The sequence below is a fragment of the Lygodium microphyllum genome, chromosome 2 (genome assembly GCF_053477565.2).
Source record: "Lygodium microphyllum isolate KBCC chromosome 2, Lygodium_microphyllum_v1.1.10, whole genome shotgun sequence".
Taxonomy (NCBI): Eukaryota; Viridiplantae; Streptophyta; class Polypodiopsida; order Schizaeales; family Lygodiaceae; genus Lygodium; species Lygodium microphyllum.
The window spans coordinates 87,369,726-87,385,999 of NC_141136.1; the positions used below are offsets into that span (position 1 = coordinate 87,369,726).

At 45.2% G+C, this 16,274-nt stretch overlaps 1 protein-coding gene across 2 annotated transcripts in view; it reads left to right on the top strand.

The window, feature by feature from the left end:
• LOC148039984 (telomere repeat-binding factor 1-like) overlaps positions 1–16,274 on the top strand; it is a 111,027-nt gene that overhangs the window by 31,470 nt on the left and 63,283 nt on the right. For both annotated transcript variants that reach the window (XM_087695548.1, XM_087695540.1), the window contains exon 2: positions 9,064–9,260. In XM_087695548.1, the coding sequence (XP_087551674.1) occupies positions 9,064–9,260 (197 nt within the window). The remainder of the gene's footprint in view (positions 1–9,063; positions 9,261–16,274) is intronic.

Below are 16,274 nucleotides of genomic sequence, written 5' to 3' on the forward strand. Positions count from 1 at the left end.
TAGAATCATTACCACTTATTACTGACTGTTGCACAAAGGAATAAAATAATCAGTGATCAGTCCTCCAACTGCCACATGGCATCATCGCTTGCTTGATAAGTTGCTCGTACATGTGATTGTTGGACATGCCCAGAAACTAATAGGAATAATGAATAGTGCTCTTCGAGAGTACCTCTGAGAGATGTGATTGCACCAATGGTAACTTGAGAAATGCTAGTCTAGAGGATGACTAATCTTTAACAGTATCCATATTCTCAAACAACCCCTTCCAAAAAAAAAAGGCATTTGAGGGTCTCTATCATTGATAATAGACTTTGGCATACCACGGTACTCAAAAAGATGCGCTACATTAAAATGCGTGCCCCTTGATAGTCTTGCAAACATGTATAAAGTGGGTGTAAAGAAATGCTTGAGAATCAAAGATAAACATAAGTGTATGACAAAGCACAAAGTGATAACTAGAGAACTTAGAGGTGAAGGGTAACTTAGAGACAGTGAAGTTGGAAGAAGAATAAATAATGAATGATACAATGCTCAATGCAGTAAACGTGCTATGCAAAGTGAATGCAAAACTTGGAATTCCCGTGTCTTTGAAGGACCGGGGCAGAGGGATGAGCTGAGAGTGTGCTGGATCCTAAAATGCAGTAGGTAGAGCATGGCAAGTGCTCTTTGAGAGTGAGGAGATTACTCTTTTGAAAGAGAAATTGAACTAGAACTTGATTGCGAGATAACTCTATAACAAGAGAATGCTCACAAGAGTATGGCTTGATTGCAAGACAAGACTCGATACAAGACAAGACTAAAATAAGGAGGATGCCACATGGTATGATATGCACGTCAACACAAAGCATGACATGCATGTTGACACTAAGCACGTTAACATCAGCATAAGCGAGGATGTAGACATCTTCTAGAGTGTTTTAGAATTCTTGAATCTTCTAGAAACTTCATGGAACCAGGGGTTGTACTAGCTTGCATACGAACCAAGGATTCTCCTTACTTGAGCGTTTGTTACATTGCCCCCCCTTCTAGCACTGACTTCCATTAGGGGTGGTGGTGTTCTTTTGAATAGGCCTTGGCTTAATTGAGTGTTGAAGATGAAATTTGTGAATCTTAATAGGAGCTCTTTGAAGATCTGAAGTTGGTTCCTATGTTCCTTCACTCGCATCGTAGCCCTTCCAATGGAGAAGACACTATAATCTGTCTCTTGAAATTCTCGAATCAAGGATTTTGTCTACTTAATATTCTTGGTGATCTTCCATAGCGAGTCATAGCTTGCATGGTTGATGCAGCCTCGTATAGCAGCTATAATTTCTCTCACATGTTTGAAGTTGTCTTGCAAGAGGTTACCACTGGAAGGACTTCTTTAGAAATGCACCTGAGAAGAGAAGAATAATGCACATGCACCATCTATCTCCCATGCAAGAATTGCTGCCTCATTGTTGTCGCGGTCCCAATCTGACGGAATAGGATTTAGTATCCAGGGATGCATGATAGCTCTTGAAACAGCATACCACATGCACTTTTGCACAAACCATGCTTCCACCATGGCACTTCAAGTGAGATGATTGGAACCTTTAAGTGTGCCATCAATGGAACAATAGGGATGTGTCATTGGAGAGGATAGAAAGTGAAGCTGAAGAAGAGAAGAGAGACAGAGAGAGAGATCAGGACCCAAAAAGTACTTGGCAAGAATTCACACACACCGTCAAGAACAGCTGATCACAATACTACTATTGCAAATAGAGAAAATCAGATCAAACAGGGGAAATTAGACCAAATGCAGCTAACATGCAGCCAGAAAGTTGAAACACCTGTTGCCAGCCAGTAGGAGGTTAGAAACCTGAAAATGCAGAAAGCTGTAGCAACAACACAGACCATCCAGACATTAAAAATGCAGGACTATCCAGATGTTAAAAATGCAGGAAGGGAAAACACAGGTAGAGCTGATGAAAGCACAGGCTGACTGGGCAGAAAACAGGTTGAACTGGAGCAGGAGATGGTCGGCTGGGCTGGAGATTGATTGCAGCGGTCCTGAGAAAAGCAGATCAGCGGCAGCAGAGGGTGAAGGCCAACCTGCAGCAATAAAAAACACACCAAGATCCCGAATACAGATGTTTGATACCATGTTAGAATAGGATGCGGCAATGGAACCGTGAGAAACTGCTGTAATAGATTGTACAAACATGGGGGGAGAGGAACACTACCTCAGAAGAGATATGCTCAGGAAATGGAATCCATATACCAAGACAAGAGACATTACAAACTCAATCGTGAGTCACTTGCTATGGGCACTAGCTCCCTGTGTCCAACAGGACTCAAAGATATGGTGTATGCTGAATGAGGCAGATGACATGGAGGAGGGAGTGCCTAGTCTCTATATAGGTCGTAATCATGAACTGGCTGGCCAGCCCAAATAGGGCCTAAACTGGCAGGTGGGCCGGCAAATAACCTGCCACCATAGATAACACAACCACACTCATCTGGGAAAAATACAATAAACAGCCCATGAAAGGTATGAACTCCCACATGAGATGATTGATCTGCTAACGTCTTGTACACAACCAAAACATGTATATGCGGCCATTAACTCCCTTCATTGAGCAGTATTTTTCCATGTTCCTCCTTGCTGTTTTTGCATTGTTGTAGCCCTATTTTCTCACCTGCCCCTCTTCTCAGCCTCAAAATTTTTCTTTTTGGGCTTCTCATCATCACCTTTTAAGCTAGAAGACTTTCCACACAGCAAAACATTTGCTGTACATGCGATCTCTATCAATTGAGACATGCTGGTCACTGTTGTCTTTATACAAAAGTTAAGAATTTCCTTGGGCAGCCCACAATACTTCTCTATTCCCCTTTGAAAGGGGGATAGGTGTTAGCCAGTCATTTCTTGGATAGTCAGTGTAGTATGCTAGAGGAGGTGCCACGTCGTCAGTGCCACGTCAGCAGTGCAGTCGGATTGCACAGTCGGCCAGATTTCTGCTATTGGCTACATTTAATGCAGCCGATCTGATGCTGTTTTTTTATTATTTCCTGGCTATTTAATAGCCGGTTCTTGTGGCACACTTTATCATCCACTCTTCAGTGATTTCAGATTCTGATCTTGAAGATCTGTTGGCTGAGACAGACTGTGCTCGGGCTGATGGAGATCGAGGTCATCAAGTCGGAGACGTACACATATATCTCCTCTGCCTCCTTGTGTATTTCTGCACTCTTATACAGCATACTACACTGCAAATTTTCTGCGTTTACACTGTCTCCTTTTCTCTCTCTCTCTCTCTCTCTCTCTCTCTTCTCTCTGTGTACACTCTCTCTCAGTCTTTGTCCTACGCTTCCGCATTGCTGCATTCTGACATGGTATCTGAGCGGTAAAGATGGATTGACTGACGGCTGAACCTATCTGAAGAGGAGATTTCAGTGCAACACAAGGCTGTGTTTCCAGGTTTCGAGGGCGAGCGGTAGGGCTGCACATCGGATCAAGGCTGAAGCGAGTGTGGGCGTGCGGAAAAGGAGTCCAATCGGTGAATTTGCTGCAGGTTATTGCTGTTCGAATGGGTGAAAGGCTGCGTTTGAGGCCTTCAATTGCATATTTTACCTTTTCATTGCCTCCGGCGGGTGAAGAAGGTTTGGGCAGCGGAGGAATCAGTCCTAGAAGGCAGCGTTTTCACAGTCAGAGGGGGTTGCTTTTGTGTTTGTGCAGGTATTGCAGGTTAACATGTCTTCAGAGACTGATTTGGAGTTCCAAGCGATCATGGACAGGATCCTACCAACTCTTCCAACGGATCAAAAGCTTGATGGTGACAATTACCGCATTTAGCGGGTGATGATGTTGGCCATTTTAGAGTCTTATGATTTAGCGGAACTGGTGATGGAGGAGATTAACAGGCCCTCGGTGAGGGATGAGTCCAAACTCTCTTCCAATGCTCGTGCAGAGTTGACCAAGGCCCAGTCTCATTGGGACAAACTGAATGCCAGGATTCAATCTTTTCTGTTTTTGTCTTGTACCACAGCCATGATAGCTCATATCGAGCACTTGACGGTGGCTCGTGAGATATGGTTGGAGCTCGACCAAATGTACAACCGGATGACCCTGATGAAGAGGATTTCTTTGGAGGTGCAGATGTGGACTTTGTCCGTGAATAAGTCTTCTTCGCTTCGGGAACACATCAACAAGCTTCGGCAGCTTCAGATACAGGTTCAAAATGCGGGGAAGCATATTTCCTCCGAAGACATGGCGATCACTTTACTATCCTAGTTGCTGTTACGATTCGGTACTTTTTATTCCGCTCTTATTGCCTTAGGGCGGGAGTTGACTCTTCGGTGGGAAGAGTTGGTTTGTATGGTCTTGGACCAGGAGGAACAATTGAAGGGACATAATGCTTTCAAATTAGAGGCATTGGTTGGTCAAGCCTCTCAGAAGAAGGGGAAGGACCAAAAGAAGAAGAAGGAGGATAACAAATCCAAGAAGGACAAGGAGAAGGAATCAACTTGTCATATTTGTGGAAAGACCGGTCACCGGAAGAAGGATTGCCCCGACAAAGATAAGAAGGATACCAAGAAGAAGGACATGAAGGACTCTGGAGCGGTGGTTACACCCTCATCAGCTGCTTTTCTACACTTAGTAGTCATTGAGGACTCTACACCGACAACTTTTGATGCTGCGATAACAGCTCCCCAAGCTCGAGAGTGGATTGTGGACAGCGGTGCCTTACGGCACATGACTCCTTTTTCCGTTGGTATTGCCCATTTGCGACCTTCACGTGGGCAGATTCTCATTGGAGACGGCTCTTCTGTGTCTATTGCTACGTGGGGTGAGATGTAGCTTATTCCAGATGGACGTGGTGGTACCTACACCTTTGAGGTGTTGCATGTGCCAGGATTGGGGTATCATTTACTTTTGGTTCATAAGATTTGTGCTCTTGGCCTCTTGGTGGAGTTTGATAGTAATACTGTTCGAGTCCTTGATCGTGGATCGAGGAAGGTTCTCTCTGTAGGGTATGAGGAGAATGGAGTCTACAAATTGAAGTCTTCTTCAGCTCTTACTTCTCTTCTTCTTACTTCTCAGACACAGCTCGAGCTATGGCATGCTCGGTTTGGCCACCTGAACTATGAGTACTTTCAGAAGGCGTCGCGAGGGTCGTTTGTCTGAGGCTTGTCGGACATAGTGGTGAGCCATCAGCCATGTGTCTCCTGCATTCGTGGGAAACTGCATCGGGATGTGATTCCGAACAAAGCTTCTAGGCGGTTTACTTCACCCATGGAGCTTGTATCCACGGATCTTTGTGGCCCGATGAGGACTGAGTCCCTGAAGGGGAGCTTGTACTTCATGTTGATCGTAGATGACTACAATAGGATGACTTGGGCCTATTTCTTGACTTTGAAGTTGAAGGCTTTCTCTCATTTCAAGGATTGGCTTCTTTTTGAGGAGAACTGTTTTGGCCGGCGACTGAAGACCTTGCGTTCAGACAAGGGAGGTGAATTTATATCTAATGAGTTTGCTTGTTTTTGTGCAGATAGGAGCATTCACCAGGAGTCTGCTAATACCAACACTCCCCAAGAGAATGGAATTTTGGAGCGGAAGAACCGAAGTGTGATCGAGATGGTGCACACCATGATGGAGCATCGACAAACGCCTTAGTTTCTGTGGGCCGAGGCAGTGGCTATCCTAGTTCACATCCTTAATCGAACTCCCACTTCGGCCGTTGACAGAATGACACCTTTTGAGGCTTACTTCGGGACTAAGCCTGATGTCTCTTATTTTAGGATCTTTGGGTGTGATGCTTATATGCACATTTCGAAGACGCAGCGTGATAAGTTCGAGGCGACTTCCCGACGATGGGTTTTTGTTAGCTATAGCTCCCAATCCCAAGGTTATCGTTTGTTTGATCCCGTTAAGCAGGATGCCTACACGAGCCGAGATGTGCGGTTCGTGGAAGTACCGGCCACAAAGGGGGGTGAGGAGCACCCCGTCCTTGGAGATCGCAGGGAGAGTTGGGCTCCCGAGACAGTTTCTTTGGAGGTAGAGCCTCTTGATGGAGATTCTTCTTCGGATTCAGAGTCTTCTCTTCCATCGGCCACCCCCGAGGAGCTTCCGACCGGTGGAGGTTCCTAAGTCTTTAGCAGATGGAGAGTGACGGGGAGAGGTTCATCCTCCTCGTTGGGCTCATGATACCCTCCGAGATTCAGGGATCGGGGGGTTCTTAAGGAGTGGGAACCGTAGGATGGACTGCGGAGGTCACGGAGGAACCAAGCACATTCTTCGGAGCTTGTTTGCTCCAACTATTGTTTGCTGACCCGTGTTATGCAGGATCGAGAGCCCACTTTAGCGAAGGAGGCTTTGCAGTTTGATCATTGGCGGAAGGCCATGGAAGCTGAGTTGGAGGCTATTGAGAGGAATGGCACTTGGTCTCTTGTGCCTCGTCCCTCTCACAATAAGGTGATTGGAGTCAAGTGGGTCTTCAAGACCAAGTACCTTATCGATGGTTCTTTGGACAAGCACAAGGCTCGCCTTGTTGCTAAAGGTTTTGCCCAGTGCCCAGACATTGATTTCCATGATACTTTTGCCCCCACTGCTCGTATGGCGACTATTCGAGCTTTTCTTGCCTTGGCTGGCCATAAGAGATGGCCTGTTTATCAGTTGGATGTGAAGTCGGCCTTTCTGAATGGTGACTTGCAGGAGGAGATCTATGCTGAGTAGCCTCCTGGCTTTGGATTCTCGGATGGGAAAGTTTACAGGTTGAAGAAGGCCTTGTATGGCCTCAAGCAGGCTCCGCGTGCATGGAACGAGAAGATTGACTCGTTTCTTCAGTCGAAGTTGGGATATCGGCGCTCCAAGGCCGATCCGCAGCTTTATGTGCACACTTCCGAGGTTGGTTGTGTGTTGTTTGTGTTATATGTTGATGATTTGATTTTGATAGGGGATCATGCACAGAAGGTCCGAGAGACCAAGACAGCTTTACATTAGGCATTGGAGATGACGGATTTGGGGCTTCTTCATTTCTTCTTGGGTCACGAGATTTATCAATCCCAGAGGGGGATTTTCATCTCTCAACAGAGGTACATTCAGGACCTCTTGGTGACTTTTGAGATAGAGACTTGTTGGCCCATTACTACTCCCATGGATCTGAATCGGAAGGCCACTTCACACTCCGATTCTCCCGTGATGGATGCTTCACGCTACTGTCAGTTGATTGGATCCTTGATTTGGCTTCTCAACACTCATGTTGATCTTTGTTTTGCTGTGGGTCTTTTTGGTAGGGTTTATGACGGAACCTAAACAGGTGCATTGGCAGGCTGCCCTGAGGATTCTTCGGTATTTAAGGGGGACCTCTGACTTAGGGATTTCTTATCCCACAGGTACAGATGCTTCCGATTTGGTTCTTGCAGGTTGGAGTGACTCGGATTGGGCTGCTGCTTTTTTATTATTTCCTGGCTATTTAATAGCCGGTTCTTGTGGCACACTTTATCATTCACTCTTCAGTGATTTCAGATTCTGATCTTGAAGATCTGTTGGCTGAGACAGACTGTGCTCGGGCTGACGGAGATCGAGGTCATCAAGTCGGAGACATACACATATATTTCCTCTGCCCCCTTGTGTATTTCTGCACTCTTATATAGAATACTACACCACAGATTTTCTGCGTCTACACTGTCTCCTTTTCTCTCTCTCTCTCTCTCTCTTCTCTCTGTGTACACTCTCTCTTAGTCTTTGTCCTATGCTTCCGCATCACTGCATTCTGACAACAGGGTGATAGGAAGTAATGGGTAGCAATGCCTCCGAGCACTTTTTGTTATACTACCGAGTTCTTACATTGGGAACCATCCATAAGTGGTCATTACATCCATCTCAAAGGTACTTGCCAACCATGCAAAAGCAAAACACTCGATTGAATTGTACCCATCTCGATGGTGCTCCACGTTGCATTAAAAGTGACGTCCACCACCACAATGCATTACCCTCTAAGAAAGTGAGTTGATAGCTAGCATCATTGCTTGGTACATTTGATTGCCAAATGTAGTCATGCCGTTGATTTGCTGTAGATTTACTTGACATATTTACTATAGAGAATCTCACTAGGATTTGGATAGAGATTATCCACTCTCTGAAGAAGATGGGAGAGTATACCGTGTGATTTGGAGACTATGAGAATGAGTATTCTTTTCTAAAGACCTGAAATCTGGCTCTTCCTTTCATTCTTAGCCACACATGGTTTGGCATTATAGACCTTTTGATTAGTTATTCATTTAGGCTTTGTAATAGGCCTCACTTTGTTGCAAATTTTCTTTTAAAGTCCCTATAGGGCTATTTCATACTTTGCCTTGTGATATTGTGACTTGAGGGGATGTCTTAATTTTTCTCTAAAAAAGGAAGGATCTGTGGGAGGTACAATTCATGAAGTCATATTAAATTTGATGATCATTGGGAGTGTTGGAAGGCAATGCCCTTGGGAGTGCATGTATCAATTAATCATCATAGCTGTTCAAAATTTCTCTCTCTTTGCAGCTTTATCCTCCAGTCCTTTAGATACTTCATTTTGCGCTTCATTTTCTTCCTTCTCTTTAACAAAGTCCAAGAAAGGAATATGTGTGTTCCACATGATTTCCAAATTTCAAAATGGGTTGACACCAGTTTTCTGTTTCCACATACAGAGTTGTCTTTTTTCCCATGAGTCACAATTCATTGACTCTAATCTACTGAAGTATTACATTACTTTGCCTGCAGTAGGACATTTCCAAATTTGCATTACATTGTGTTTCATATACTATTATTAAACTGTTGTTGAATGTATTCTGTTCAGCTCTGTGGAGAATGTATGCCAAAACTATGGATTGGCATGCTTAAAAGACATATCAAACTTTTGTTGACTGTACATTGACATGCTTGAAACGTTTGCAGTATATTTAGAAACATGCTCACGAGTGCTTTGAACAGGTTGCATGGCACTGGCTTACATGTTTTTCTGGTTTTCTTGAATAAGCAGTATGGAGTTCTGAAATGTGGACACTTGTTATTATTTGATTGAATAATGTGGAATACTGGTTTTTTGGGTTTTAACTTGATAGGATAAATGGAGAAATATGAGTGTAAGTGCTAATGGATTGGGTTCAAGGGACAAAGCTGCAAGGGTCCTAGCTTCTAAAATCAAGCAAGTTGCTGCTGCACAAGCACCTACAGTATTGGGGCCTGGTTCTGAGCTCAAAGCAGCAAGCACGCTCTCTTTGGTAAACACTACAAAGGACAAAAAGTTGTTAGGATCCAGGTACAGGAGTTATTAAAGGTCTCACAAAGTTACAACTTAGCTTAATATGAAGCTTACTTAAATTTGCAGTCATATCTTGAACTATACATCCAATTCATCAAGTACATGAGCCTGTTGTTTTTTGATTGATGAGCAGAAAGGGTTAAAAGCATCTTGAATTTAATTTGGAGCAAGGGAGTTGAGTCTATGACTACTGCCTGGAACGAGGTAAAGGTTATATTCCAGTAAACGTATTAGAGAATAAGGTGTAAGACCAACTAGCTAGAAGGAAGACCAGCATTGAGCTATAAATTGACAGAATCAGTGATATGTCCTCATTAGGAGTGAGACTGGAGGCTCCAACCAGACCAATTTACGAGAGAGTTACAGCTGTACCAGCCAATTAGTAGGTTGCCACCAATTTTTACTCCTATAGGGTTGACCTGTAGGTCAGTAATCCTTTGATCATTTTCCAGGCATCAGATGACTTGTGCTCACAGTTTCGCAGCCTTGTATGTGAACCTATCATACTACAGCCTAGTGTGTCTAAACCATTTTCATTTAGTATTTGCTACTTCTGGATTTGAATATTCAAATTGCAACCTTGTTTATGTCTATGAGCATTAATAAAGCTCCATGCAGCTACCTGATGGTTATGCATCCCTGTCTGCATACATTTGTGTATAGATGCTTTGTGCTCCATTGAACCTGGTACTTCTGCTATGGATCCAGAGTCACAAAATTTTCCTACTTTTGCTTTCCAAGCATCACCTTGCTAGAAACGAAGTGAGGAGCCCATCACTACTCTAGTTGAGATCCCTGGAAAAGCTTCCAGGGCAGATGCCTTAAGCTTTCCATAATCAACCTCACTACTTCATCTTCAGCAGCTATGCCTGAATTTATGTGAAATGCCTTTTATATGCTATGAGCCGCAAAACAAGCCTCTTCATGAGACAGAGCCCATCCTTCAAGTATGGATGAAGGATGCTGTGAGTCTGTGACTGACGGTAAGATTTATTTTCTTCTGGGCAAAGGGCTTGATTATGCTCCATGTTGCTCAATAGAGAGAATATGTCAGAATGTGAGTATGATAGGCATACAGGGAGGTGGGTATTTGGCTTATGCTACGTTTAAGACTCTCTTTCGTCTTGCCATGGATCTCATGTCTTATTGTTTGGTTTGAATTGCTCTAAAGTCACTATACCAGTGTATCTATTTTGCAGCACTTTTGGGTTGTTTGATGCCATGGCTATGACAGATCAAAGTGAAATTGAGCAACCTTCCCAATGTGCTAGTTCTTACCTCCATTCTACGTCCGAACTCATGATGATCAGTTCATATGGCACTTTTGAGAATGGGTTTACCATGGAATAGGGGAGAATTGGCTGTTCCTGCTCTATTTTAGGGTCTGCCAAACTTTAGTAAAGTTAGGGTCTCACAAGGTTTGTCAAGATGCCGTTGGATAACATCTTTGTGCGCGTGTGGACTGCGGAGTTATACAGCCTGCTTGAGAAGCCCTCCATTGGCAGCTTGACATGATTGAGATGGCAGATATCCTCCTTAGACAGGATTTGGTTTTTGGCACACTGCAGTTTCTTCAGCCCCCCTGCAGGCCACCTAGTTCCTTTGTACTTTTGATCATGATCATATCTTTTTACTCTTGGACATGTTGTGCTTTTGATATTTTGGATGATGGCTTAGAGCCATCCTGCATCTTGTAATCTTGTACTTTTTTACGTACTTAATACAATTGCCTACTATGTGAGAGAGAGAGAGAGAGAGAGAGAGAGAGAGAGAGAGTGTGTGTGCTATATTAACATCTACGAAAGGCCAAGTTGGCCTATGAGACCAAAAAATTACATACAAAATGTCTGGGAAACTTTCTAGGTCCCAATAAAGCTACCATCTGATGCTATGATAAACTAATTGAGTAGGTACAAAATGGTATATAGGCTGGGTACAATTCATATGTGCTCCAAGTATGGTGTGGAACTGCTCATGGAGCTTGGTCATCCTAAAATGTCCCGCATGGGTCTATCTAACATCGAGAGGCTGAATCGGTAGGCCAATGTGGCCTATGAGACAAAATCCAAAGTACATCCATGTCTAATGCCATCTCATCAGTGAGGTGAAGATAACACTAAAATAAGTAAGTGGCCTATGAAAAAATGCTAAGAAATAACTTTACAATGGGACTATGCTAGAGTAAAACCATGTCTAGTGTTGTCCATCAATAGAAAGAAAAAGAAACTCAAATCTAATAGAACTATTCTGAAAAATGTGGTGGGGACTAGAGATTGTAGATGATCTCAAGGTTTGCACATGATCTCAGCCCCTACAGGTGGCAGGAAGAGTGGGTGGCACTCCACCTGGGACCTTTTTCACAGTGCAGGAGAGGGGGCGTCTGGCTCTTGATAGAGGGCAGCAGGATGAGGGGATAGGTGTCCTTTCATGGAAGAGAATCCGGGTGATTGGCCTTCAGGGGAAGACAGGGCGGTTGGACCCTTTGGTCTTTTGGCAAGAGCTCAGGGAGTGGTGTCTTTGGATATGGAAGGACAGCCATTTGAGCTGGAGTGGGATTCGGGAGAGTGGCTTTGGTTGGCCACTGTGGTCACCAAGAAGCCACCGAGGTTTTTGGAGTACACCGCCAGGATTGGCAGACACATACTGATATAGGAGGATATGGATTGGGCGCCGTCACGTAGTAGGCACTGGGCAGAGCACAACATCACGGAGCCGTCCCAACGAACCTTCTGGCACTGCCTTTGGGATAGCTGGAGGCCGAGGAAGGTATCATATTTTTTATGGCTGGTGGCACATGGAGGCTTGGCGGTGGGAAGGTGGCTTGCCCAGATGCAGGAGGGAGTTTGTAAGCGCTGTACACAGCAGTCTATGGAAAGCCCAAAGCACTGCCTTTGGTCGTGTGAGGCGGCACAACTCGTGTGGAGAGGAGTATGCCGCATTCTTCGCTGCATAGCACCCAGCCTTGGATGTATCTCTTTGGGAGCTTTCTGCTCTGGCAGGCTGTCAGCCAAGGCTGTCACCTTCTGTATGAGGCCGCGATGCAGGATATGATATTCATTATCGAGGCAGGGTCATGCGCAGTGGTGGGTTTAGAGGCTCTACCCATCCGCCAGGTACTGGAGCCCACAACAGACCGCTTTGAGGTATGGGAAATCATAGGGAGTCTTATTGGTTGGCATATATGGAAGGCACGGTGTCAGGTGGCTTTCGGTGGAGAGAGACTTTCAGTAGAGGCAACCTTAGCAGAGCTCTGGACCTCCATCATCCACTCCCTTCGAGGCTGATGGGATCAGGTGCAGGGCGAGTCCAGGGCCCATCAGGAACTCCGATGACATTTCATGCGCACTTGGGGCGGCCAGGACCTCTTCTTCGTGATGCAGGCAGGTAGCCCCAGATGGCGATACACCCCCCCTCCATGGCTTCTTGCCCCCATCCTCCCCAGACCGCCTTGAGAGGCTTGTATATATGATGTATCAGTGTATTTTCATCAGCTCCAGCTTGTCTGTTGACCATGAGTACTCTGTTGTAATCAGTTTTTTTGAGTAATATAATTAGCCACATTTCACTTGTAAAAAAGACATGGTATCAAAGCGTTGAAGAAATGACCTAGGGTGGACCCATCTGTAGAGGGGTTTTCAGCATGACACAAGGCTGCGTTTTCAGCGTTCAAGTGCAAGTGGGTTGGTTGCGCATCAGAACAAGGTTGAGGCAAGCGTGGGTGTGTGAGAAAGGAGAAGATTTGCTGAAGCTATTGTTGTTTTTTTTGCAGTTAGAGAAGGAAGAATGCTACATTTTGGGCCTTCAAGTGCAGATTTTACCTTTTCATCGCCTCCGACGGGTGAAGAAGGAGCGGGATCAGCGAACCAAAGCCCTAGTAGGTTGTATTTTCACAGTTAGAGGGGGCTGCTCTTTGTGTTTTTGTGTAGGCATTGTAGGTGAAGACGCCTTCTGAGGTTGAGACAAAGTTTCAAGCGATCATGGCCCGTCCTACTGGCTCTTCCTTTAGATCAAAAGCTCAATGGCGAGAACTATCACATCTGGCGGATCATGATGCTTGCCATATTGGAGTCCTATGATTTGACAGAGGCTATCAATCATCCTTCTTCGTGAGACGAGTCCAAACTCTCTTCCAGTGAGAAGGCAGAGTTGGCAAAGGCTCAGGCACATTGGGATAAACTCAATGCTCGCATTCGCTCTTTTTTATTTCTCTTATGTACTACAGCTGTTATCTCTCATATAGAGCATTTGATAGTGGCTAGGCAGATATGGCTGGAGTTGGGATCAGATGTATAATCGGATGACCCTCATGAAGCGAGTCTCTTTGGAAGTGCAAATGAGGACCATGAGTGTCAACAAGTCATCATCCATGCGGGAGCATATCAAAAAGCTAGTTTTAGATACAGGTTCAAAATGCAGGGAAGGTGAGCACTTCTAAAGATATGGCGATAACTCTTTTTTCTTAGTTATCGCCTTGCTTCAGTGGTTTTTATTCCGCCTTGATTGCTTCAGGGTGGTCTAAGACTCTTTAGTGGGAAGAGTTGGTTCCTATGGTCTTGGACTAAGAGGAGCAATTGAAAGGAACCAATGCTTCAAAATTTGAGGCTTTGGTTGGTCAATCCTCTCAGAAGAAAGGGAAGGACCAAAAGAAGGAGGAAAAATCTAAGAAGGACAAAGACAATGAATCTACTTGTCACATTTGTGGCAAAATAGATCACTGGAAGAAGGATTGCCTCGACAAGGAGAAGAAGAAGAAGGAGAAATCTTCTGATGCTGTGTTGATGGCCCCGTTTATTGGGGAGTGGATAGTTGACATTGGTGCCTCTAAGCACACGACTCCTTTCACAGGTGTTACTCATTTGCGGCCTTCTCATGGTTAGATTCTCATTGGAGATCCGGCCTCCTTGTTGGGCCCATGACACGCTTCGAGATTCAGGGATTGAGGGGGTCCCTGAGGAGTGGCAGCGAAGGACCGCGGAGGTCATGGAGACACCAAGCACATACTATGGAGCTTGTTTGCTCTAATTACTGTTTGATGTCCCGTGTTATGCACGATAGAGAGCCTACATCTGCGAAGGAGGCTTTACAGTTTGATCATTGGCGGAAAGCGATGGAAGCGGAGTTGGAGGCTATTGTGCGGAACGGCACTTGGTACCTTGTGCCTCGTCCCTCTCATAAGAAGGTGATTGGTGTCAAATGAGTCTTCAAGACAAAGTACCATAGTGATGGCTCTTTGGACAAGCACAAGGCTTGCCTTGTTGCTAAACGTTTTGCACAGCGCCGCCTAGGTGTTGATTTCCATGATACTTTTGCTCCTACTGCCTTGTATGGCGACTATTCGTGCTGTTCTTGCCTTGGCTGGTCATAGGAGATGGCCCGTCTTTCAGTTGGATGTGAAGTCGGCCTTCTTGAACGGTGATTTGAAGGAGGAGATCTATGTAGAGTAGCCTCTTGGCTTAGGTTCCTGAGATGTGAAGGTTTTCAGGTTGAAGAAGGCCTTGTATGGCCTGAAGCAGGCTCCGCGTGCTTGGAACGAGAAGATTGACTCATTTATCCAGGCAAAGTTGGGATATCGGTGCTCTCGGGCCGATTCACAGCTTTATGTGCACACTTCCGAGGGTGGTTGTGTATTGTTTGTTTTGTATGTTGATGACTTGATTGTTACAGGTGACCACCATGCCCAAAAGGTTGAAGAGACAATCAAAAGTTCGAGATGACAGATTTAGGACTTCTCCATTTCTTTTTGGGCCACGAGATTTATCACACTCAGAGGGGGGTTTTCATCTCTCAGTAGAGATATGTACAGGAGCTCTTGGTGACTTTTGAGATGGAGGATTGTTGGTCCACTTCTACTCCTATGGATCCGAATTGGAAGGCCACTTCACACTCAGACTCTCCTTTGGTGGATGCTACCCGCTACCGTTAGCTAATTGGATCATTGATTTGGCTCCTCAACACACGGGTTGATCTATGATTTGCTGTAGGTCTCTTGGTTGGGTTCATGAGTGCACCTCAACAGGTGCATTGGCAAGCTGCTTAGAGGATACTATGGTTTCTGAGGGGGATCTTCGACCTCGGGATTTCCTATCCAGTAAGTACAAGTGCTTCCGATCTTGTTCTTGTAGGTTGGAGTGATTTGGATTGGGTTGGCGATGTGGACCAAAGGCGGTCTACTACTGGTTATTGTTTTAGCTTGGGTGCTGGTGCTATCTCTTAGAGTAGCAAGAAGCAGCCCATGGTCGCCCTATCTTCGACTCAGGCAGAGTATCGGGCCGCACCTTCTACCACATGTGAGATAGTGTGGCTTCGGCGATTGTTGGAAGAGCTTGGTTGCCCCCAGACTTGTCCTACTATTCTGCGGTGTGACAATGAGAGTTGCATTTAGGTCCCTACGTTTGCTACCTTGTCGAGGATCTGAGAGGAGGTGTTAGAGTCACTTGGACCGGCAGGTAGGGCCATGCAGCTAGGTGCCATGTGGCAGGTAGTCGGCCAGTTGCCACATGGCAGCAGTCGGCGGACTGTAGCAGTTGGCTGCATTAATTGCAGCTGACCTGATTATTTTCAGGCATTATTTTCAGCCTGTAAATAGGTTGTGTATTCAACAGTCTTGGTCAGTTGTGTCTCACAGATTTCAGGATGCAGATTGCGGAGATTGCTCTCGCAGCTGATGGAGACTGAGATATTCGAGGTGGAGACATACGCAGATATTCTCTCTGCACCTGTGTATAATTCTACATCCTTATACATCATTCTTCACTACAGATTTTCTGCGTTTCAGTGTCTCTTTCTCTCTCTCTCTTCTCTCTCTCTTCTCTCTCTATTCACTCTTTGTCACGGTCATTCGCTTTTGCATTGCTTCACTCTGACCAAGGGTACATTAGATATGCAAGGGTATTGTGATGCAAACATGGCAGGTAACTTGGATACTCAAAGTCTACTAGCGGGTACATCTTTACCTTGATTGGTGCTCTAGATTGCAAAAAATAGTAGCACTCTCTACGACTGAGGCTGAAT